General features: G+C 53.6%; 1 protein-coding gene and 1 long non-coding RNA gene across 6 annotated transcripts; both read left to right on the top strand.

Moving 5' to 3' along the window:
- The first annotated feature begins 35 nt into the window (after positions 1-35).
- Positions 36-11,798, top strand: POLL (DNA polymerase lambda). Of its 5 annotated transcripts, none has more exons than XM_042019166.1 (9): positions 36-436; positions 1,316-1,459; positions 1,727-2,024; positions 2,637-2,802; positions 5,540-5,863; positions 6,390-6,563; positions 7,453-7,581; positions 9,556-9,724; positions 10,035-11,798. In XM_042019166.1, exons 2-9 carry the CDS (start codon positions 1,345-1,347, stop codon positions 10,397-10,399), a joined length of 1,740 nt encoding a protein of 579 aa, XP_041875100.1. In that variant the 5' UTR covers positions 36-436; positions 1,316-1,344; the 3' UTR covers positions 10,400-11,798. The 5 variants fall into 5 exon arrangements, with proteins under 5 accessions (XP_041875100.1, XP_041875104.1, XP_041875102.1 ...); XM_042019170.1 differs by having other exon boundaries at positions 1,730-2,024; XM_042019168.1 differs by having other exon boundaries at positions 1,341-1,459.
- Positions 11,799-16,751: 4,953 nt separating this feature from the next.
- LOC121659870 lies at positions 16,752-21,256 on the top strand. Its single transcript, XR_006014490.1, has 3 exons — positions 16,752-17,066; positions 17,460-17,637; positions 21,028-21,256. It is a non-coding gene; the product is annotated as an uncharacterized LOC121659870 (long non-coding RNA).
- Positions 21,257-22,697: the final 1,441 nt, after the last annotated feature.

Below are 22,697 nucleotides of genomic sequence, written 5' to 3' on the forward strand. Positions count from 1 at the left end.
GCGCTTCCGGCCCGGCCGAGCTGAGAGCGGCCCTGCCCGGCCGCGGCCGCGGCCCCGCTCTCCTTCGGGGCCCTTCCGCTCTCCGGCTGCGCCCTCTCGGCTCCCGCCTGCCCTCGGCTCGCCCGGGCGCAGCCGCGAGGTCTGGGGTGTCGTTCTTGCCCCGAGGTTGTGGCTGCTGCCAGCCCCGGGTTGGTGGCCTTGAAACCTTCACGGCCTGAGGAGGCTGGCAAGGCAGGTTTGGTACCCGGCGCGTGGGTTGTGCTTTAGAGGATTTAAAATACAGCCTGCAGAAACACACTTCTGAGCCCTGGAACGTACTTGGGCACCCAGAACCTTGGCGGGCTTTTGGTCTGGGTTTTTTCTTTATGTAATAGAAAGGATTACTGTTTCCAGAGGGCTCTTTTTGGTCAAAACGACCTGAAAACTGAAAGCGAAGGTGAGTTTTAGAAACGTAGCAGGGTTTCTGTTCCCCTGGAGCTGAACTCTTCCTCGCAGAAGCAAGGACTTGATTGAGCTCTGGGTTGGTTTTCAGAGGGTTATGTTTAATGCTCAGATGAGAAGGTGACCATAGCAGGAAGCCATGGCCAGGTGGGACCATTTTCAGCCTTTCCAGGTTTGGAAGGATAGGTTTGTGTTGGACTGTGTGTGAGAAACCTCTACGCGAAACCCAGAGTGCTGCACAGAGAGGAAACCAAGCTGGTGTTGACTCAACGCTGCAGCCACATGGAAGGGGCTGTTGGCATATACAGTGATTCAGGAAACTGGGCTACAGAAAACTGAGCTTCCTTCTATCCTGGTAGTTCAAGCTCCAAAGTTTGTTTTTGCAAGGCTTGTAATGGTAAAGCTGCAGTTGTACCCATATCGAACTCGGCTAGTTAGTCTTTAGTAATTTGCTGTATCCAGATGAAGCCAAGTTGGGAGTTTTCCTCTTGTGGCTGTGTGAAGCACTTGATGTCAATCAGCTGTTTTATCTCAATAGGTGACTGGATTTCAGCCCTGGCACAAGAGGTCTCTTGGGAATGTGCTTAAGAAATACCCGGGAAATGAAGTTGCTTCTTTTGGCTGAGCAGATAGGAGCTCTAAAATGTTAAAGCAGTTGAATGTTTTCCATTGTAAGAACTCAGCTGTAGAGGTTTCTAGGACATTCTAGGGCTGCAATTCTTGATTTCGGTTGCCTCCCTCAGGCTGAGCATTTTTGGAAGGCAACAACAAAAAAAGAACTTAAGGACAACAAAGACAGTGAGCAACAAGAGTGAATCTTGAGTTGTGATTAGGTAAGATCTAAGCAACCTTGCTCTTTCTCATTTGTATTTAGCAATTGCTGCTAACCTTCCCACCAGGCCTATGGAGCCACGAGGGATTGTCAAAGCCTTTTCCAAGAGGAAGAAGGTGAAGGATGATTCGGGGAAAAGCATCCCTCCAAAGATCCTGAAAGAGGAAGGAACAGAAATACCTGAGGGTAAGTCCTGTGTCCCTATGATGTAGAATATAATACTTACACCCAGCTTGTTAACTGCAAATGCTGTTCCCCAAAGGCTTTTTCAGGCCCTCAGTGTGTTTTTCTGTAGAGGTCATGTCCAGCTTGCTTTGGTGTGTCCAGCTGGAGCCCCCCAAAGACTGCCTGCCAGGGCTGTTGCCATCAAGTCCTGTGTGAGAGATGTAGTAGCCCTGCTGGGCTGGGGCACTTTCCCTTGTCACTGTGTCCCTGCCCCTGTGCTTTCCTCAGCAGAGTGGCTGAAACCAGTCATCGCCTACGTGTTGCAAGCCGGCATTGGCCAGGCCAGGGCTGAGATCTTCCACAGGCAGATTGTCCAGAACGGGGGTGTCGTACACAGCCAGCTCTCCTTGGAGGTGACGCACGTCATTGTGGCTGAGGACATGGACTGCGATCGCGCCTTTCGGCTCCTCAAGTTAACCAAGCTGCGCCCGGGGCTGCAGCTGGTGAAGGCATCCTGGCTGAGTGCTTGCATTAGAGACCAGAAGCTGCTGAGTACTGCTGGCTATGGTGTCTTTATGCCTCCCAGGTATGCAAATGCCACACTGCCATCCCTCCCTGCAGTTCTTCTATCCTAAACTGCACAGCACTAAAATCTGACCTCTGCTCAAAATCTTGGACTGCAACTCCTTGCAGCTCCTGTGAGCATGACTCAAAGTTCTGTGGGGTAGCAAAACATGTAATAGGGCCCAGACATATTACCATAAGTCCTTTCACTTGCTACAGGCACTAAAGGCACATCTTCCTGATCCATCAGTGATAACAAGATGTCTCTTAAAAATGCTGAGGTTTAAATACTGTTTCTTACTTATTGCAGATGAAAGGTAGAGAATTGGCAACTAGGCACAAGAGGAAATAAGGAATGGAGCAGCAGGCACAGGTTAGGAGCAAAATGTTTTGGCAAAGTTTTGGAGAGAGAGCCTAAGAATGAGGTAGGTAGGAGTGGAAGTTGCAGGTCAGCTAGGTAGATGGTAACTGGGGAGTTGAGCTAAAACCAGAGTAATTAATCTGTGATCTGAGAGAGTACAATTCATATGGGTTGTTTGGTCCAGTCCAAAACATGCAGAAGGATTTCTTGGTCAGACTTCTGGGGGCTGGGAAGTCCTCCTTCCCCTGTACTAGGACATCCAATCCATGGCAGGTACCTGGAGGAGGGAGAGTTCCAGAAAGAACAGCAGCAGATCCTGGACAGAGTAAAAATCCAGCCCCCAGCAGAGACGGGAGCAGTGAAACCAAATACTGAATCACAGGTGGAACATTCCTCACAGCAAGGCTTGGGCACCCTTGGACAGCAGCAACTGGCTGAGGTGAGGCTTTCCTGCACAGATCCATCTCCTTGTGAACAGATCCTGCATGCTGCTTTTCCTGGCTAAGAGCATCCCTGATCCCTGCAGGGATACAATGTGAGATTTTCTCAGCACGGGGAAGGTGTTTGGATGTTTCAGTGAGTTGTGTGGCCAGACTCAGGCTGTGGACATGGTTACTGCTTCTCTTTGTCCTTTTTAGCTGTTCAGAATAAAAACAATGCCCCTTAAATTGCTGTTCCCATCAGAACATTTCCAGCTGAAGCAGTCCTGGTGCTCTGATCAGGCCAAGGCTCACTATGGTGATACTCACTTATGTCCTTTTGAGAAATATTCCCTGTCTGAGAATATCTCCCTTTCAGGAAGCTGTCTCTGATATTTCATCCCATGTTCCTGCCTTAGCCATATGGACCAGTTCTTCACTCCTTGGCAAACACCCTGTTCAGACCCGTGTTTGTACAGTGGATCAGGTTGCTACCAGAAGCATTGTGGAGGTGTTCTTAAAATATCTGTGTTGGGTTATTAGTGGCCTCTGCAGTGAGTCAGCTTCTGTGGCCTGCTGTTAGCTTTCCATCCTTTCTCTGTATTTTTGCTCAAGTTTGCTGAGTTCTTGGGCATTGGTGTCATTCAAATCTATCTGTAGCAAGGTTACCTCAAACATCCCCAGCAGCTCCCTTGTATTGCTGGCATCTGCTTTGTAACACAAATTTTTGTTGCAGAAAACCCTGCAATTACTCTCTACCTGGCAGCTCACTGAGGACACAAAAACCACATTTGTAGATATTTCAGTAAAATCCCTTGTCCCAAGCTTAGACTGTGTGACTTGGGGAGGAGTTGGGTACCTTGAGACTTTAAAGACAGCTACTTGAGACCCAACTACAACAGTAAAGCTGAAACTTAGCTTAGAAGTAGCTTCTGTTTTTTAAGCACAGAGTCTTTTCCAGCTTGGGTGGATGTTTTTTCTCTAGGAAATGATGAGCGTGCCAGTGTTTCATACTAAACAGGGACTGATCGGGGAACTCTGCCTTTGGATGTAAACTCCTTTGAGGAAATCCTGTTACCAGTCAGACTGTAGCAATCACTTTCTGACTGGCATTCAGATGCAGTCTCTGCAAGGCAGCCTCAAGCAGTGGCTGTTACTCTCTGTGAACCTGGGGCTGTCAACCCAGGCTGCCTGTCTCCCTCTCAAGTAGCCAATTGCTACCAGTTGGCTTTGCACATGTGGTTGTAAAGAGTCCATCAGCTTTGCTGACAAAGCGTAGAGTCAGGGATTTAAGGGCTGTTTCACCTCTGTGACACTGCTGGCCAAGAGGATGGGAATTGCTTCCAGCTCCAGCTGCAGAGTTCTTTGCATTGTGATTGGATAACGTGTCCTTAAATGCTTTTAAGGGGCTTACTGACTTACCTGAGCACTCTGAGGCTTTGCTGCCCTTAGAGAGAACAGCATCTTAAGGGAGTTGCATTTCAAGACAAATTAAACTGATTTAGTCTGTCAAATCCTCAGTCTGACCCAGTCTTCAGAGTTATAAAACAAGACTGCAAAACACATCCTGTCTATTTTGCTGAAAGACTTCAGCTCTGTATCTTGCAGGAGTTGTGTCTCCAGACCTCCTACCTCCTCAGCCAGCAGAACCAGAGGTTGTAAGGATGTGGCTCTGATTAGGCTGACACTCTGCAGAAACTCGTAACAGGACATGGTGTGCTGCATGTAATTGCTGGACTGATCCCAAACAACCCGGCACCGCTCAGAGTTACTTCCATGACATGGAAACTCTTGGATCTTCATAGACTCCTGTGTTTATACATCAGGGTAGATGGGGACCCCAGTGAGCAAAGCAGTCTACAAAGCCTCTGTGCGGCTTTCCACTTCTATCCCCTTTTGTTCATTACCTGAAGCCAAGGCTCATTGTTTCTTAAGTCTACACAGAGGCATCCTAATGCTGAGGGTATCAGCAAATGCATACATTGGTTCTTTCTTCTGTCACTGAGGAATGTGGAGTCCTTTGTGTCATTCCTTCCTCCCCCTTTTCTCTTGCAGATAGCCATGGGGAAAATGAGGGGGTTTTAATTTACTACTCTGTTGAGATTTTGTGTCTGTAAACTGAAAACAAAGTTCAGTGCCTATCTCCTGTCATCTGCATCATGGGGTAGAAGTTGCTGAGTCTGAATGTGAGAGATGTGCCTGTGCTGCCACCAGACGAGCTAAAGGTTTCCCAGTGGGAGTAGGGAGTCAGGATCTCTGCCAGCCAGGGATTTTGGCATTGTCATACTCACTATGGTGATACTCACTTATGTCCTTTTGAGAAATATTCCCTGTCTGAGAGTATCTCCCTTTCAGGAAGCTGTCTCTGATATTTCATCCCATGTTCCTGCCTTAGCCATATGGACCAGTTCTTCACTCCTTGGCAAACACCCTGTTCAGACCCGTGTTTGTACAGTGGATCAGGTTGCTACCAGAAGCACTGTGGAGGTGTTCTTAAAATATCTCAGGGACTTGGCTGTAGGAGGGGCTGTGTGCTTGAATCACAGGTGGACAGCAGTATAGTCTCCTGTGCACTGTGAGATGTGCATGTGTAGCTTGAGGCAGTCACTTCTAGAGGTGGCAACTGGAGCATGGTGTGCCCGGAAGGGAGGGTGGTCAGTGCTCTGGCTTCCTAGTCTCAGAAGTAGCCTGTGCCAAAGGGGACATATGAGGCATGCACTTACTCTCACATGGCTGCTTTCTGATCTCTCTGTAAAGAAATACTCTGATGATGAAGACAGTGAAGGAGAAGATGCTGGTGTCACCCAGGGAGATCTGGAAGCATTGATTTCTGGCCACTACCCTGTGAAATCATCAGAGGAGATCAGTGACAGCTCTTACACAGTGGCCCAGCCTCCCAGCAAGTGGGTTTGTGCCCAGTCTTCCAACACCAAGAAGGAAAATCACAACCAATGCATCACAGAGAAGCTGGAAGTGCTGGCAAAGGCTTACTCTGTCCAGGGAGACAAGTGGAGAGCTCTGGGCTACTCCAAAGCAATCAACGCGCTCAAGAGCTACCACAAACCAGTCACCTCCTACCAGGTAAAACACCTCCCCAGGGGGGTGAAGCAGGGAGGTAGACCTTCGATGGAAGTTGTATAGCAAGTGCTGGTTGGGATTTATTGACCACACACAGTGTTTTCAGAACAGCAGAAAAATGGAATCTGAGCATTTTAGGGCCAGATCTGAACACTCACAAGATAAATGCCTTCCTTGGACACAGTGCAGGGACATTTTCACCTTCCTCTTCATCAACAGCAACTGGCCACCAGTAGAGATAACACATAAAACTAACTGGAGTTTTATGGACTGTGGCAGTCCTGCAGTTCAGTGTGTTCATGTTTCAGTCCCACTCTGCAGGCTTGTCCTTTTCCACTTGAATTTCCACTTGTCCTTTTCCACTTCTCTAGCCCAAACCAAGGTAAGTTTGGGCTAGAGAGGAGGCTGTCAGGCAGAACTAGTCCTGCCACTTACCCTTTACTCATCAATTGACTAACCAGGCTGTGAGTCAGTAGCAGCTCCTCAGCTTGTCTTTGCTTTTTCAGTAGCAGCTCTGGTTTCTTTCTAGGAAGCCTGTAAAATCCCTGGGATTGGGAAGCGGATGGCAGAGAAGATCCTGGAGATCTTGGAGAGTGGGCACCTGCGCAAGCTGGATCACATCAGTGAGAGAGTGCCTGTGCTGGAGTTATTTTCCAACATCTGGGGAGCAGGGGTCAAGACAGCTCAGATGTGGTACCAGCAGGTAAGTTCAATGCCTTACATACAAGGCTTTCAGGTTATGATTTGAAGACCGCTGCTTAGTGTAGGAGAATTACTTTCACAAATGGTTTTAAATTGCCAATATCTACAGGTAAGATTTAAATCTGGTTTTTTGGGAGGACCTATGAGGCTGGGTCCCATTGTGTCTCAGCACCCAGCTGAGACTTTAGTTGTGGTGGGGTGGGTAGAGGACAAAGATGTGGAGAGGAGGAGTGGGAGACATGCTGCCTCTGCTCTAGCATCACTCCTTGGAGCTCATGTCACACTAGTCATGGCAATGACATTGCTAAGAGCCAGGCTTGAATCAGGGCATCTTGTCCATGAAAGTTCCTGATGCACTTGCTGGCTGTTGGCCTGTAGCTGTCAGAGCAGCCATCCATCTTGTCTGGAAGTTGTAAAAGTGAGGTTGAAATAATTGTGCCAATAGGAGCAGCCCAGTGCACTGGATGGGTTCCTTCTTTAAAAGCAGTTTGTCTCCTGAGTACGAGCTGATGAAGCCTGGTTTCCTGTAGTGTTTGGTTTGTGACTGGATTCTTGCTTGTCTTAAAAATATGGTTGTGTTCATGCTGTTGGCTTTCCCTCATTGGGATATTGTATGTGTTCCTTTACTTGCAGTACGTGTTTTCCTTCAGGCTGTAGGGACACCATGCCTTAGGAGCAGTAGCCTTCTGTCAGAGAAGGGGTGGAGATTAGAGATGTGAATGGGTAGTAGGATTGCCAAAATCCCTTCTTTTAGGAACCTAAAGTGTTCTCTACATGTGATATCAGAAGCTTGAGACAGGCTAAATACAATCTCCCCAAATCTTGGTGGAAAGTATGTGAAGAGCAAAGTCTTGGTAGGTGTCTGAATATCAGCACATGGTCTGCACTAGGGTTTCCGGACACTGGATGACATCCGCACCAAGGCCACTCTGACCAGCCAGCAGGCTGTGGGACTGAAGCACTACACGGATTTCCTGGAGCGCATGCCTCGGGAGGAAGCTGCAGAAATAGAGCAGACTGTGAGTAGCTTGGCCCCAGGCCCTCAGAGTGCAGTACTTGCTGGGACATGACAGGAAGGTAGACGCTGTGAAAATGGCCCTTGTGTTACAGCTGAGCTCTTCAGCCTCTCCTTTGAGTGGGGTCAGTGCTTGGGGGACCCTTTCTGGGCCTGGGCACACAAGGCACCTACCTTGGCCCATAAGAAAGTTCAGTGTGAGTGCCTGGCAAGGAGGAGGATACTTCACAGGGCTCAGTTGTACACACTGCTTTGAAAAAGGCTGCATGTGGCATGGATAAGCAGGTTCCCAGCTCTGCTTTCCTGCCTCTCATCATGTCTGGAATGTCTGCTTTCAGCTGAGGTCTCCCTGGTGCTGCTTCTCCAAAGGAAGCTGTGAGCACCCTGTGATCCAGTTGTCAGTCAGAGGACAGAGGGTAGATATCCTTGCTGGAAGCAAAGGGGATCCAGGCTGCAAACGAGTGCTGCTCTAGGATCCCTTGGCACTCCATGACTATGGGGTGCTAAGCCAGTGTACCCTAATGTGAGCAGAGAGCCTGGGGAACACACTGTCATTGCTATCCCTGTGCTCTCCAGTCACCATGGAAGCAGCAGCCAGTGTGACCCTGTCACTCGGCCACAGGGCCTGGCCACGAAGAATACCCTCCTGCCAGGCTCCTGCTGGGGTGTCAGTCCTGTGTGCCGGATTAGCCATTTTGGTGGTGAGTGGTCCCTTTCCCAGGCAGGCTGGGCTGAGGAGCTGGCTCTTGGGAGTGGGTCTATTGTTATCTTGATGGGATTACTGTGCTCCCCTCCATACACACACACACTCCTCTGATCCAGGCCCAGGAGAGAGAATGAGGGATTAGTCACTGTCTGTGCTGCCTGTCACAGTGAGATCTGAGGAGCTTTTAGGCTCTTGGGTGGGGCTGGGAGTTTTCTAGAAATCTTCATTTAAAGCCAGAAGGGGGGCAAGAACACCAGAGGAGGGCTTGCTCCGCATGAGAAAGGCTTGTGGCTTCTTGGAGCACCTTTGGGGCAAAGGTTAATGGGTTTATCTCTTGCTAATGAAGGATGATCCCCAAGAGTGACAAGGGGCTGTGGGCACAGACACTGCCTTGCTGAACCCCAGCCTCTGTGATGGCCTCATCACTGGGAATTGCTGAGCCCCTCATTATTTGCTGCCAGCAGGGTGATTGGCACAATCAGACCAAGAATACTTTAGGCCTGTCCAGGGACTTGGGAGCCTTTCTTAAACATGTAATGAATGAAGCCATCAGAGTTAGCACTGTCTGCACAAAACAGGAGCTGGGGTCCAGCCTGGAGAAGACTCTAATAGGAGAAGTTCTGATTATGTGTGTGATTGCTGGCAGCAGCGTGTTGGCATCCAAACATAAAATGCTGAGACAATTGTGCTTTCTCTGGGTCAGGAAGCCTAGCTCTCCTGCAGAGGCAGAAGTCTCGGCAGAAATGAACTCCAAGGGGTACTCACAGATTTTCTGCTGTATTGGGTCCTGCTGGGGACACTTAATGAGCCCATCCCTGTTTTTGAAACAGGACCTGTGACTATCACCTGTTGAACTTACTCTCTTTGTGGGCAGAGCTGGCAAGCCTTGTGCCTGTAGGGCAGCTGAAAAACCTCTTACCTCTTGCTGTCTCAGAAACGGAAGGCTCTGAAAGCTTTGCAGTACTTTGCCCCTTTAGCAGTGCTGCATCTTCCTGCTTGTCCCAATCCAGTGCTCCCACAAGGTGATGGTCAATCACTGGATAGTGTGGCATTCTGCTGGGTGTTGCCAGGGCGGGGTGGAGGCCACCCTGGCTCACTCCTTGCCTGACAGCAGGCCAGCCTTCTTGGTGGGGCAGTGTGCCATGCCTGTCAAGTGTATGGAGACTCTGGAGATGCAGGACAGGTCTCAAGGCAGGCACAAGATCCTTTGCTGCCGTGATGGAACGGGCATGAAGAGGCTGGTGTCTGACTCCTCATCCCTCTTTCTTGAAGGTCAGACAAGCTGCCCTGGCCCTGAAGCCTGGCCTCGTGTGTGTGGCCTGTGGCTCCTACCGTCGGGGAAAGGCCACCTGTGGAGATGTGGATGTGCTGGTCACTCACCCGGATGGGCAGTCTCACCGTGGGGTGTTCAACAAGCTGCTCGACAGCCTCCGCAGGAGCGGTAAGAGGGTGGGGAAGCTGCTCTTAGAATGGCCAAGGTGAGGAGGCAGTGAGGTGGATGGCATTCATTGACGGATAGGTGATCACTTTTCCCAAGGATAGGACATCTTGTTAGTCCTTAAAATTACTGCCCATGGACCTGGCTCAGGTGTAGTGTTAAGGAGGGAATAGTGCTGCAGCTCAGCACGTTATCCCTGGGGTCCCACAGCGCGTTATGAGACATCTCTGCTGCTCTCTGGGCAGTGGGGAGTTCAGCATGGAGGTGTCAGTCTCTACCGTTCAGCTCCTCTTGGCCTGTTCTCTCTCCCCAGGCTTCCTTACAGATGACCTGGTGAGTCAGGAGGACAATGGTGATCAGAAGAAGTACCTGGGCGTGTGCCGCCTGCCCGGGCCAGCACAGCGTCACCGCCGCCTCGACATCATCGTGGTGCCATACCAGGAGTTCGCCTGTGCCCTGCTCTACTTCACGGGCTCGGCTTACTTCAACCGCTCCATGCGCGCCCTGGCCAAGACCAAGGGCATGAGCCTGTCGGAGCACGCGCTCAGCTCGGCCGTGGTGCGAGGCCCTGGGGGTGCCAAGGTGTCCTCTGGCCACACTCTGCCCACTCCCACCGAGAGAGATGTCTTCATTCAGCTGGGGCTGCCCTACCGGGAGCCCTCGGAACGAGACTGGTGATGCCTGGTTGTCAGCCTGGGCTCACTGCTGTGCTGCTGTTTTGAAGGATCTGATTTCCCCAGTGCTGCTCTGTGGTGCCTGCAGGTTGAGGAACATATCCCAGCAAACGGGGGCTCCTTGCAAGCTTGCGGCCTGGCTGCTGGGTAGAGCTCTGTGGCTTCTTCAGCAGAGGCTGTGGGCTGGAACGACACTGGAAGTGCTGTCTTGGTGCAACTACCAGAAGGACTCACTGCCCATCAGCTACCCTGGCCCTGCTGTTCCCGGCTTTGGAAGACTGGGCTGCAGAACCTTGTGATCCAGCCCCTGACAGTGCTTGGGAACAAGGGAAGTGGGATGCATCTTCCTCTGTGTCTAAGCACTGACACTCCAGAATTTCTGTCCTGAGCTGTGAATGAAGGTAACAGCTTCTAGCTTGGCTCTCTGACGGGCCTTCCCCCTTCTCACTACTGCTGGCAGCTGCTACTGCAGGAGTCACAAGCCAAGCAGTTAACCTGTGCTGCTGCTGTGTCCTGTCTGAGCTGATGTGTCCCTTGGTGGGTCCCACTGCACAGGGCCAGGCTGCTGTGACTGCCACCAGCTTTCTCTGGTGCCAGCTAAGCCTTGAAATAGACGTAGGGACCTGAGGTGCTGTGCCTGCTTGCTCCCAGCCTTGTGTGCTGGGGATCCTCCAGATTTACTGAGAGCCCTGGTCTGGCCCAAGAACTCATTTCCTCTCAGTGCAGGAGAGGAACAGAACTCACAGCTTGGGGAGCTGTGCTCAGGAAGGATTTGAATGTAATGGCACTGAATGTAACCCAGCAGGGCTGTGTGTCTGTCTGTAGGAGTCATGGAGACAGAGAGAAACACAAGGAAATAGTTAAGTTCTAATTTGGGCAAAGCAAAGCTTTTTTCCTTTTTTTTTGTGTGGAAGCCATGGAGTCATCTGGTCTTTGATCAGGGAAAGTGTGTGTGTGTGTTTGTGTATGCATGTGCCTGTGGCTGGTCCCACCTGTTCCATGGGAGTGAATTTTATTTCTCAGGAAACCTGCACTATTTTATATTGTGGAGATGAATTTCCCAGAGTTGTGGAGTGCTCTGTCTGTTACAGGTATTGCAGTGGTTGCTCCTGGCAGAGGTGCCACGGTGGGCATCTCTTGTGCCAGGACCCCGGGGCTCCTGCTCCCTTGTGGGGGATCTGGCCCTGTTGCACATAGCAAGACAAAGCTGCACGTTTGCTGCTAGGGCAGGCACAAACCAGGTGTCCTGTGGCTGCTGGGCATCACCAGGGCTGGGGTTTGCTGGGGTGGCCCAGACCCCGGCAGTGGCATTTGTGCTGGGACACCTGAGGGAAATGAATGTCTTTTGGCCTGTCTTGGTGCTTTGAAATTTGAAGTGTAATAAATAAATCCCTTCTCTCTTTTCCCTTGGTATCTGTGTCTTTTTGCTCTCTGCACTGCAACTGTTGGGACTTTCTCCTGTGGCTTAGCAGGAGCTCCTCCTGTGCTGGCCCATTTCTCTGATTGCAGTGGAGGTGGAGAACATGCAGTGCAGACTGTCACACTGTTGGACCAGCACTTCTGGCTCTCAGGGCAGGGAGTTGCTGGCCACCATCCTTCCATACCATCCTCTGTCCTGGCATCCAGCTGGCCACATGGCTGAGCTGGGATTGGCTGTTCCCAGAGAAAGGAGCGATTCTTGAGCTCTGAGCCTTGGGTTGAGCTCTTTCTTCAGGTGTGGAGTCAGGAAAGGATTGCTGTCAGCTTTTTCATATTCTTCAAACAGTAGAGCATGTGGGAGTTGGCTGCTGTTCTGTGTCCTGTTCTCTGCCTGGAACACAGCTCAGACTCCTGAGCAAGGAAATGCTTTAGTTATCCAAGGGGAATGTGAACATCCTGGAAGTCAAGGGTGCACATGGAGATGAGCAGCAGGAATGATTGGCTTGAAAGGGAGATGGAGAAGCTGGAGGACAGGGGCTGCTGAGGCACAGGGGCAGCGAGAACTGAGCTGGGTTGTCCAGGAGCAGAGGGGAGGCAGCCTCGGACCAGGGGCCTGTCAGGTCCAGGGCGAATTCTTTGTCCCCAGGAGGGCTGTGCAGCCCAGGGACCACCCCTCAGGGAAAGGGGTCCCCATCCTTACAGTCAGCCAGCTTTGGCTGGGCAGTACCACATCTGGCCTTGTCCAGGGCTGGGGACAGTCCTGTCCCACAGCAAGGTTAGATGGGGAGGCTGCCTTATGTCTGACAGGCCATGAGCCTTTTTCTGCCTGGGCTGAAGCAGAATGCAGGGCTCAGTGCAGAGCTGCTCAGTTTTGTGCCTTGATGAGCTCAGGTTTGCCTCCAGCTCTGGATGCCAGGGCAAGCTGCTTCTGCAGGGCCGGGGCTGCCTCTCTCAGTGGGGCCACGTGCTGAAGACATCAGTAATGGCATGGGAAATATGGCACTGCTGGCTCCCTACTCCTTCTCCTTTGTCACCCCCTCCTCCAGGGCCACAGTTCACAGGCAGGTGCTGAAGGGGTGCTGCAGCAGCGCCTGACCCTGCTGTTTGTCCTGCTTTTACTTAGGGAGAGGATGGACATGGGGATGTGTGGGGTCAGGGCTCCTCAGGAGCAAGACTTTGTGCCCAGTCCCTTGGGAAATGTCAGGGGGGGGTGGCCCTAGTACATTCATGTCATGTGGAGGCCACTGGGGCAGAAATCCCACCAGTCCCCCGCTCTGTGAGGGAATGAGCCGGGTGTCTGTCCGTCCCCTCCCACCCCACACATCCCTGCCCAGGCTCTTTGGAGGGGGCAGAGGGCCCTCCTGTGGCTAACTGCAGCCAGGTGGGCTACGGATGGATAAAGCCCATTTCCCCTCGGTGTAGCTGTGGGGGTTGAAAAGGGCAGGAGGTGAAGGAGCACGACATGGAGCTTGTCCAGAGCAGCTGGGGGTGGCGTTTCTGGATGCTGCAGGCTCCCACTTCTCCCTCATCCTGGTGCAAGGGGAGAAACATGAGGGGCTGGGCTGTGTTGCCCGCTGTGATTCAGCCCTGCCCTGGGCAGAGGGGACAGAGCTGCCCCACACCTGCTCCTCTTTACACCTCTAATCGCTGCCCTTGCAGCAGGGCAGGGCCTGACCACACGCTTGTCACAGCACACCTCCTGCCTCTTCTAAACCACGGGATGTCACCCTTGGGAAGAAGGTACAAGGGACGGGGCACCTGGGTTTGTGGGAAGAGGTGGGTGCTAAATCCCCAGGATGGGTGCAGTTGGGGAGAGCAAACACGGTTTTAAGCGTCTCTAGCAAGGTATAGCCTGGTTTCTGCTTCCCAGGAAGGAGCTTCAGCTATTCCCCCCTCCCCAGCACACCCCCTCCTGCTCTCCCTGACTGTGGGTCTGATCATCCTGAAAATTAAAAATAAAACAAAATGCAGCAGCACTTAGAGACCGAGTGGAAAGTCATGGAGCTGGGACAGGCCATCAGCTTCTGCCGTAGCATCCCTTGCTCCCAGCCTGCCACCCCGCCATCCCTGCACCCTGAAGGTGAGTCCAGATTAGGGTGTCAGGCAATTCCTGTCCCCCAACGAGCATCTCTCTGCCTCCCTTATTGAAAAGGAAGAAAAACTCTGGAAGAAGAAAAAGCTCTGGGCATTAGGCAGTTCTTCCCACCCTGCTCCCTACCCCGTGGGAAGGACACCCATCCTTAGCTGTCCTGCTCATCCTGGTGCAGGGGTGGGAGGGGGCTGGGGAAAAAGGGGGGCAGGGAGGGTAGTTTGGCCTCTAACTCTGGCACTTTGTATTCATGAGTAAATATTTGCTAATGGCAGCATGGCTGCGTGAATGTAGGGGAGCCGCTGCTCCCCCCGTCGGAGCAGGCAGGGAAATGAATATGAATTTATCATGATTAGGTGAACTCAGCAGGGAGAGCGGGAGAGAGAGGGCTAGGCAGGGAGGGGGCGGGCGAAGATGGATCTGTGCAATAAAATTAAATAAGGACACCAAATAGAGTCACTTCTCACGCACTCTCCCGCCCTCCCGCGTGCAGGGCCTCTCCTGCCTCCTGCGCTTCTCTGGCTTTGCTGATTTCTCTCTTTCCTCGAATTTATGAGGCCAATTATGAAGATGAGGTTGGAAGTTCTCGGAAGTTCACTAAATGCAAAGTGTGGTCCCTGCTGTTCCCATCAAATTAATTAACCAAGTGCTATTAATGGCCGGGGTGACGTCGGCGTGGTGCGGAGCATGAGGGAAGGGCTGCTGGGGTGTAGCTGACGGAGCCTGGTTGGAGAAGGCCTGGAGGGCAGAGCACCCTGTGGGGCATCCTCAGGGCCAGTGGGTGCAGAGTGAGAACCCTGCCTGGTCTGCATGAGCCTGAGCCTGTGTCTGCAGGAGCAAAGCCAGGAGTCGGTGCCCTCTCAGGATCATCCCTCCCATATGGTGAGGGGATTGTGACCCCAGTCCCATGGGAGTGGTCTGCACAGGGGCTTCATGCTTGTTAGACAAGCGAATTTCCCTGTGGCTCAGCTGTGATGGTGCAGCTGGGACAAGTCTACTGCCACCTTCCCGTGCTCCCTGAATCCCAGCAGCCCTCCCTGCCTCAGTTTCCCTGTCTGGGCTATAGGAAGCAGCCTGCCTGGTAGGATCTCATGAGCAGAGTGTCCTGATTCTACACAGCCCCTTGGCCATCCCTAACCTCTGTGCGAAGCAGCCCAACTCTGTGCAGGGCTCAGGGAGCCAGTGAGTGCCTTTGCCATGGGGCAGCAACCATGTGCCTAAATCACAGCAGCTCTCATGTGCCTGGCTGTGTCGGTGTCATGTCAGCCCCTTCTGGGGAACGTGTTTCGGGGGCTGCTGTCTCCAACATGACCCCCATGCCTGCCCTGTCCCGTGGTTCACTCACTGCAGGGAAGGTGCTGCAGGGCTGCTGCAGTGTGGGGGCTGTGGGTGCCCAGGATGCTCAGGTCTATGTCAGACCCTGGGCACAGACAGGGCTCCTCCTTCACCTGCCTGGGGGAAGTTCACTCAGAGCAGCTCAGGTTAGATCTCAGCACTGGCTGTGCTACAGCAAGTGCTTGAGGTTGTAAAAGGATTCCTCTGTACTGAGGCCCGGGCCGAATCCCAGGATGTCTTTGCACACCACATGGGCACTCTGTGCCTCAGTTTCCCTCCTTGCATTTCCTGAGGCTGTTTTTCCTTTGGACAGGGTCTGTTTTTCTCTGGGTGCAAATAACATCCCAGTTCCTGAGCATCCTTGGTAGCATTTATTGGCTGTGTGATGTGGCCAAGAAAAGGCTCACTCCTCACCCCCAAACCAGCCCTTTTTCACACCAAATATATGTGCCATGAGGCTCTGTGCTTGCACCACACTGGCACAGGGGCCTTCCCCCATAGTGCCATGGACTCCTGATTTAAATCCTTTTGCAGCTGCTGGCCAAGCAAATGAGCTTGTCCAAGGGGTGAAAGAAGCAGTCTGTGTCCTTAGACCAGGGATCTCACAGAGGCAAAAGAATGCAGAGGGCCAGATCTGAGCATCCCTGCATGTGTTCAGCTCCTGGCACGGCTCTGGCTGCATGTCTCCACCATTCCAGCTCCTGCTTCTCTTCGCTGGCTTCACTCCTGTCCCGGTGATCAATGGGCTCTGGTTGGGCTGGAAAACAGCACAAACAGAGGCATTTACAAACCCGCTGTCTCTCCAACAGGGCCATAACTCAGGCTCCCCGTCACCGTGGGGAATGGGAGGCAGGAGCTCCAGCTTCGGTGGCAGCAGCAGCACTGACATTTCTCCTCTCATGGTAAATTGTTACTTGGGGATAATTTACCTGCTTCTGTCAAGTTTTAAAAAGAAACAGACTGGCTGCTCAGCAGCTCCTGATACTTGTAGTGTGCATGGCATGAACGCACATGTCTACCCAGAGAAAAGAAATCACCTAAGCTGAAAGGACCAGTTTGTAAATGCCTGCACTTTGGACGTTCAGTCTCGGCATGGTGCCTAGTGCTGAGGCTGAGATCTTGCCGCAGTCCATCCCTCCATGGGGTCTCCAGGGCCTACAGCCACCCGCTGGTTCTGGCAAGGCTGCCCACCTGCACTGGGGGTTGCTTGGGGCTGGGTGTCCCACGTCTCCCGCAGCGTGCTGGGAGCATCCTCTGCCCGCCCCCCTTCTCCAGGTGAGCGGACCGGGGGGCATCTGGGAGATGCTGGTGCAGGTGCCCTGTCGTCCGTGGTTGAAGACCTTGCTGGGGACCCAGGGCAGCCAAGACGCTGCTCCGGCCGGCTCGGGCAGCCGCCGTCCTCGCCGGCAGCAGAGGGAGCTGGAGGATCGGGTATGGCAGCACGGGCAGGGAGCCGGAGGCTGGGCTGGACTGGGCTGGACTGGACTGGGCTGGGCTGGGCTGGGCTGGGCTGGGCAGCTCAGAGAGCGCCATGGCGGGAGAGAAACCCCTCTTCACCCAGATCCTCCCCCATCAGGGCAGCTGACTGTCCTCTCAGCCCCGTGGTGTCACCCCTCAGACACATCACCCCTGTGGGTGGCCAGCTCTGTGGTGGACACCTCCTATCTGGGCTTTTAGGGTCTCAGCCCGCTGTTTCATTCTGGGGAGCCATGTAGCTTCTCTCTGAGAAGTCCCTTGTCCTCTCTCTGTGACACAGTGCTTCTCATCACCTGAGGACCTGCTGGTGGGACAGCGAGATCCCCAGGGAGCCTGGTTGGATGTGATGGGGGTAAGGCCTCCATGCCTGGGAAGCATCCCAGGACCAAGGCGGGGGGGGTCCTGCAGCACGTGGTGGGCACTTGTCACTGCGGTCCCCAAGTCTCCTTGCCCATAGGGAGCTGATTTATGTCTGGGCCAGCCTGTGCTGACCTGCTGCTGGGGCTCAGGCATTGTAACTAATGGCAGGTCAGTGGAGCTACAGCAAAAGTGAAGTGGCTGGTATGGGTCAGGGAGGGGGGATGCAGAACAGCGAGTGCTGAGGATCCCAGTTCCAATGACACAGCTGCCCAGAGTGGTGAACAGCAGGGGTGGAGCAGGTGAGGCTCCCAGCATACCCCCTCCACCCTGTCCCCTGCTCCTGAGCTCTCTGTCTGACCATGCTCTGCTTCTGTTTTAACCACAGGATGTTCTGGGTCAGTGGTATCATGCCAGGAGAGGTGGCTCCTTGTTGGGGGGAAACTGAGGCACGCATGGACTGGTGGTTTCATGAACATCAGCAGCAGAGCCAGGGAGGGCACCAGGAGTCTGAGCTCACCTCCTGCCGAGGACTCAGGGTGAGGAACCAGGAGGACCTGACACAGGTACAGCAGAGGGCAGTGCCACTGTAGGTGGCCTGAAATGTCCCCTTTGGTTGGTTCCTCTCACCTTCTGCTTGATCCATGAGCCTTAGGGTGCAGAAATCTCCTGTGAGGGGTTCACCCCTCCTGTCCTCTCGGGACAGGTTCACCTTCAGGTCCCAGACCCCCAGTGCACATGGGCCCTGTGTCACTCAGCCCAATCTCAGCACACTCTCTGTGTGTTTTGGCAATAAGCCCCATTTGTTTTCCCAGCTGGAGCAGATAACCAGCTCAGCATGCAGCCAGGCTACGGGAGCTGAGCTCTGGGGACAGCTATATCAGCTGCCACCCCAATCCCTGCCTGCACCAACTGCTGAGGTGGGACCTCAGCATGGCTATAAACCTGGATGTTCATGTACCCACCAAGCAGCAGTTCCCCATCCGAGGATGATGCCAGCCAGACCTGCCAGCTTAGGTGGTCTGAGTGGGTTGAGGGGAGCCCTTGGGGGTGCAAAAAGACACTCAGGCCACTCCTGGCCACACACTGGGCTCCCCTCTGTCCAGCAGTAAGGGAGAACATTTTTGCTGGCACCATGCCTTTGCTCTCTGCTTGGGAAGGGGCAGAACAGCAGAACATATCTGAGTAAGGCATTAGGACTTTCCCAGGGATAAGCTATATCTGCTTGCCTGCCTGTGCTGGGAAGGGCTCATTTTTGGTGAACAGCACAGCCAAGGGCTGGGGTGTGCAGGCTGCCAACCCCCTGGTTGGGCAGGCAGGGCTCTGAGAGCCTCTCCTGGCACTGCCTGGCCATCCCACAGGTGCAATGGATCTGTCACAGTCCTGCCAGGCTCCTGCTGCTGGTCACAAACTGAGGGGTGTGCTGGTATCCAGACTGACACTTGTGCTTTCCGCCTGGTAACACATTTCTGCTCCCATTTCTCAGCCACAGAGTATTATTAACTTTGCAAGGCTGCAGCGAGGGCTCCCATCCTTCTAAGAAACCCCTCCCCAACAAGTTTGTCAAGTCCTCCACATGACCCCGCTGCAGGTTGTTTTTGCAATATTATGGGGGTGATTTATCTTTTTTAGGGTCCTTCTTAGGGCTAAGCTGGGTTCAGGCAGCAGCAGCTTGAGGCCAGTGCTTAAGCATCACCGTTGAGCACTGGCCACTGACAAGTCCAGGTGCAGCATCCAGAGCTCATCCCAGCTGGGGAAGCAAGCCCCTGATTGAACCTGCTGCAAAATCAGGAACTTGGTGCATTCCCAGCTGGCTCTCAGCAAAGGTGATTTGTTTAAAATCATTTCCACGGCCTCTGCACTTATTTTTCTGCTGGATTCAGGAGAGCAGGTTTAATCTAGGCTGCTAGGCAGCATCAGAGGTTGAGTTTCATCCAGAAGAATCTGTTGCAAGACTTGGCTCAGCTCTCACTCTGAATAAGTCTAAAATTAGGTCTGGGATTCAAAAGTTGATGAGCAACAGATACGTGAGTCTGGCTTCAGATTAGCAGCTTTTACAACAGAGCTGGGATGCTCCCACTGACAATGGTTGCCATTTGGGATCAGATTTGCTCCAGCAGTATTTCAAGTTTGTCAAAGCCCCTTTGAAGGCCTGGGCAGGTGAAAGGAGCATGGGGAGCTGTAAATAAGTGTGAGCCTTAAAAAACTTCCTGAAATGACCAATAAATCCCCCAGGGCATGACAGGAATAATTCAGGAATCCTTCCTGAAGAAACCCAGCTCTCCACTGAAAAGGAAAAGTACTTTCAAAAGCATGCTCAGAGCAGCCCAGTGTGGTTCCCAGGAAGGGAGTAGCCTGTCTCCGAGCCTCCTTCTCCATCATCCAAGGACAGTGACATTCCCTGGCAGGTCCCTGTGCCATTTGCTCTCCATGCCTTGCTGTGTCCTGCCTGGAATTATTAAGATGTATGCCACAAAGCCAAAGAAATGGAAAACCTGAGCCTACAGACTGCCTGGCATGAGGTAAATACATGCCTGATCTGACCAGAACCTGCAGGAGGAGATGCTGCTCTGTGCTGTCCTGTGGGGTGTAGAGTGTGTGTGGGGCTGCATCCCCTTGGCACCACCCTCATCAGGTCTGGTGAGGGCTGGAGGTCACCCTGACTTTCCCTGCATATAGAAAAGATGGAAAACTCCATTGGTGTGGACCCTCAGCACATCTGCACGGTGCAATCAGGGATAGATCCGGCCACACAGAAGGGCCCTGGTGGCAGTGCCACTGCTCCTCTCTCAGGAGCTGGACTAGAGGCACTGTTGGGTGTCTCCACAGCCCACTGAGACACCCCACAAGTCTGACTCACATCTGTGAGTGCTCTTCAGATCTGCGGGGAGAGGACGGGGCATGAGTTGTCACTTGCACATCTCTTTCTCCCTGTGTAAACACCCAAGGAGGCTGGGGATGTGGGGTGGGCAGAGGTGGAGAGGGACACCTGGCCTACCTCCTTGCTGGGGAGCTGGAAGGGGGTGAGGGATGTGCAGGCAGCTGGGTGGCAGTGGGGAGGTGTGGGGACAGCGGGGAAAGTGCCTGCCTGCGCAGCCTGGGCTGTGGGGGGTTTATCCCCATTGTGTACCCGTGGCAGGGGCTGACTCCTCCTTTCCCCCAGCAGGTGCTGGAGGGGCCCAGCTCCCACCTTACTGGCAGCTGTGGTCATGTCCTTGTCACCAAGGGCACAGCCATCGGTGTGCTCAGTGGGGATGGACACACAGAACTCCAGGAGGGGACTGACCCCCCACACAGCTGCCTTCTCCCACTCCTGTCCCAAAGCAAGTCGCTGCTTCCTGTGAGCATCCCGTGGACCCCTATTCAGCCCCGTCAATGGCCACCCCTCTCTGTCCCCACGGGACCCGGTGGTCAGTATTGGTGTCCTGCTCCACAGCGGCTGAGCCTTTTCCCAGGGTGACACTGTCCCGCCCGTCCCCTCTCTGCCGCGCAGCGCTCCCCCCGCCACTTCGCGTGCTGCAGCAGATGGTGGAGGTGACATTTGTCTCCGAGTGACGCATTTGACGGCGGCCGTGTCCCCCCTCCTCCCTTCGCCCTGGATGGAGGAACCTTGAGCCCACCTGGCAGAGGCAAGATGGGCAGGCACAGGCTGAGGGATCCCCCAGCCCCACCCCTACTGCACACCCCTCAGACATCTGCGCTCCTTGTCCATCTGCATCCCCACCAAAGCCCTCTCCCAACGCTCTGGGGCACCAGGGCAGCTGGGGGACATCGTCCCTGAGGGAGAGGGCCCAGCACCGTGGGGCGTTTGAGGGAGGGGACTAGGTGGGAGCCGGGCACCAGGGACTCCTGTTCATTCTCCGTTTTCTGCCTTAATTAGAACCCGGAGAGACCAGGCGAAATCGCATTAGCGCGGGGCCCCGGTGCGCTGAGCCATCCATCTTTTTTTATTACAGCGTAATGGGGCTGCTCGCGAGGCGCCGTGCGATTTGTCACAGGCCTCGTTCCCTGATAACGGGCATTTGTCATCACTTTCTTCCCGTGTTAATGTCATCATCGGCGAGCTGACAGGCAGACCCGTTGAGGGAGCACTGGCGACAGACCACATCCGTCAACCTAATATTTCCATGGCTGTGGGGATCAGCCGGGCTGCGAACACACATTAAAGTGCTTATGAGGGGAGTGGAAAAAAAAAAAAAAAAAAGCGTTTGTCATTAATTAAAATGTTAGTGTGAGAGTGTGAGCGCGTGTGCGGGTGGCACTGCGTGGGGACGGGGGCTGCGGCGCGGGAGGGCGCGGGGCGGCTGCGGCGCGGGTGCGACGCGGTGGCCTTTTAACGGAGCTCGCATCAGCTCCTGAAACCCATTTAAAAGATATTTGGGACTGGGGAATCAGCGGTGAGCACGGTGGAAAGGTCATTGTTAATAAGGGAGAGCACACGGGAGCACGTGGGCAGGGCGCAGGCATGGCCAGTGGAGGATGGAGGAGATTGTCACCCCCCTGGAGCCGGGGGCGTGTTTGTCCCACGGGGAGTAGTTGAGCCACTTCTGTCATGAAGTGAGTGGCCTCAAATCTACGTGGCAGAAGGATGGGCTAGGGGGAAGGAAACCCTGCAGTGGGGTTGCTCCACGGCTGGGCAAGGGCAGGAGTGCGGTGTGGGATGGGTTGTGGGGCTGCACCCCCCCCCCCCAAACAGGGGTTTGGGACAGGGCTCTGCAGCTGCAAGACGGGCTCGTGGCAGGAGAAGTCTAGAGGGTCAAACCTCAGATGTCACCCCTAAGCAACCAGGTCCTGAGGCCATTCAGTGGCAAGGGGGCCCAGGTGCCCACCCCAGAATGTGTGGCTGTTGCCATGGAAATGGGGGGTGGTGACTGGGAGGAGCGGGTGTGTGGTATCTTGGGTTTCCCCGGCAGTGGGCCTTTGTTTTCTGTACTTTTCTGGGGTTCCTCTGTCGTACAGAGCAGGAAGGCTTGGTGGGCTGCTTTCTTTTTCTTTAATTACCTTTCTGTTGTGCTTTTGAGGATTTGGGATGGGCATCTCAGTCAGATCTACCCAACTCCCATGATGTACTGGTACAACCCCGATTTGCACTGCAAAACGGGATTCCAGGAGCTCTCACACAAATGGGGCCAAAGATGCTGCTTCCCCTGCTCACATCCCATCCTCAGGTTCCCAGGGAAAAAGCCCCTGGTGTTCCCAACCTGCGGCTGGACACAGTGCTAGAAGAACAGGCAATGGCAGGCGTGGGCAGCGCTCAAACCCTGCTGAGTGCACATGGGGGGCTCAGGGTTTGAAAATGTGGCTGCACAGAGCCGTCCCTCCCATGTCCCCCAACCCAGGGATGGTCAAGGGCAGGCTGTGAAGAGGAACATGCATCCCATAGCCCAGAAAAGCTCACGACTCTTTCTTTCATTGTTTTTGTTCTTTTTCTTCTCTTCTGTCCTTCCTCATTCCAGTCACGGGCTCTGTGCATGGGAAAGTCAGGTTTGGGGTGAGGTGTGGGGTGTTTTTATAGATCTGGGTCCTTCCTGTGTGTGCAAACGAACACACACTCCTGCACACACACACACATCCCCCTGTAAGACATTTCTGTAAATGCACTCCAAAATTTGGCTCACCAGTGAGC

This window comes from Corvus kubaryi, unplaced genomic scaffold (assembly GCF_017639235.1).
Source record: "Corvus kubaryi isolate FWS band 111438036 unplaced genomic scaffold, C.kubaryi_AGA036_p1.0 138, whole genome shotgun sequence".
Taxonomy (NCBI): domain Eukaryota; kingdom Metazoa; phylum Chordata; class Aves; order Passeriformes; family Corvidae; genus Corvus; species Corvus kubaryi.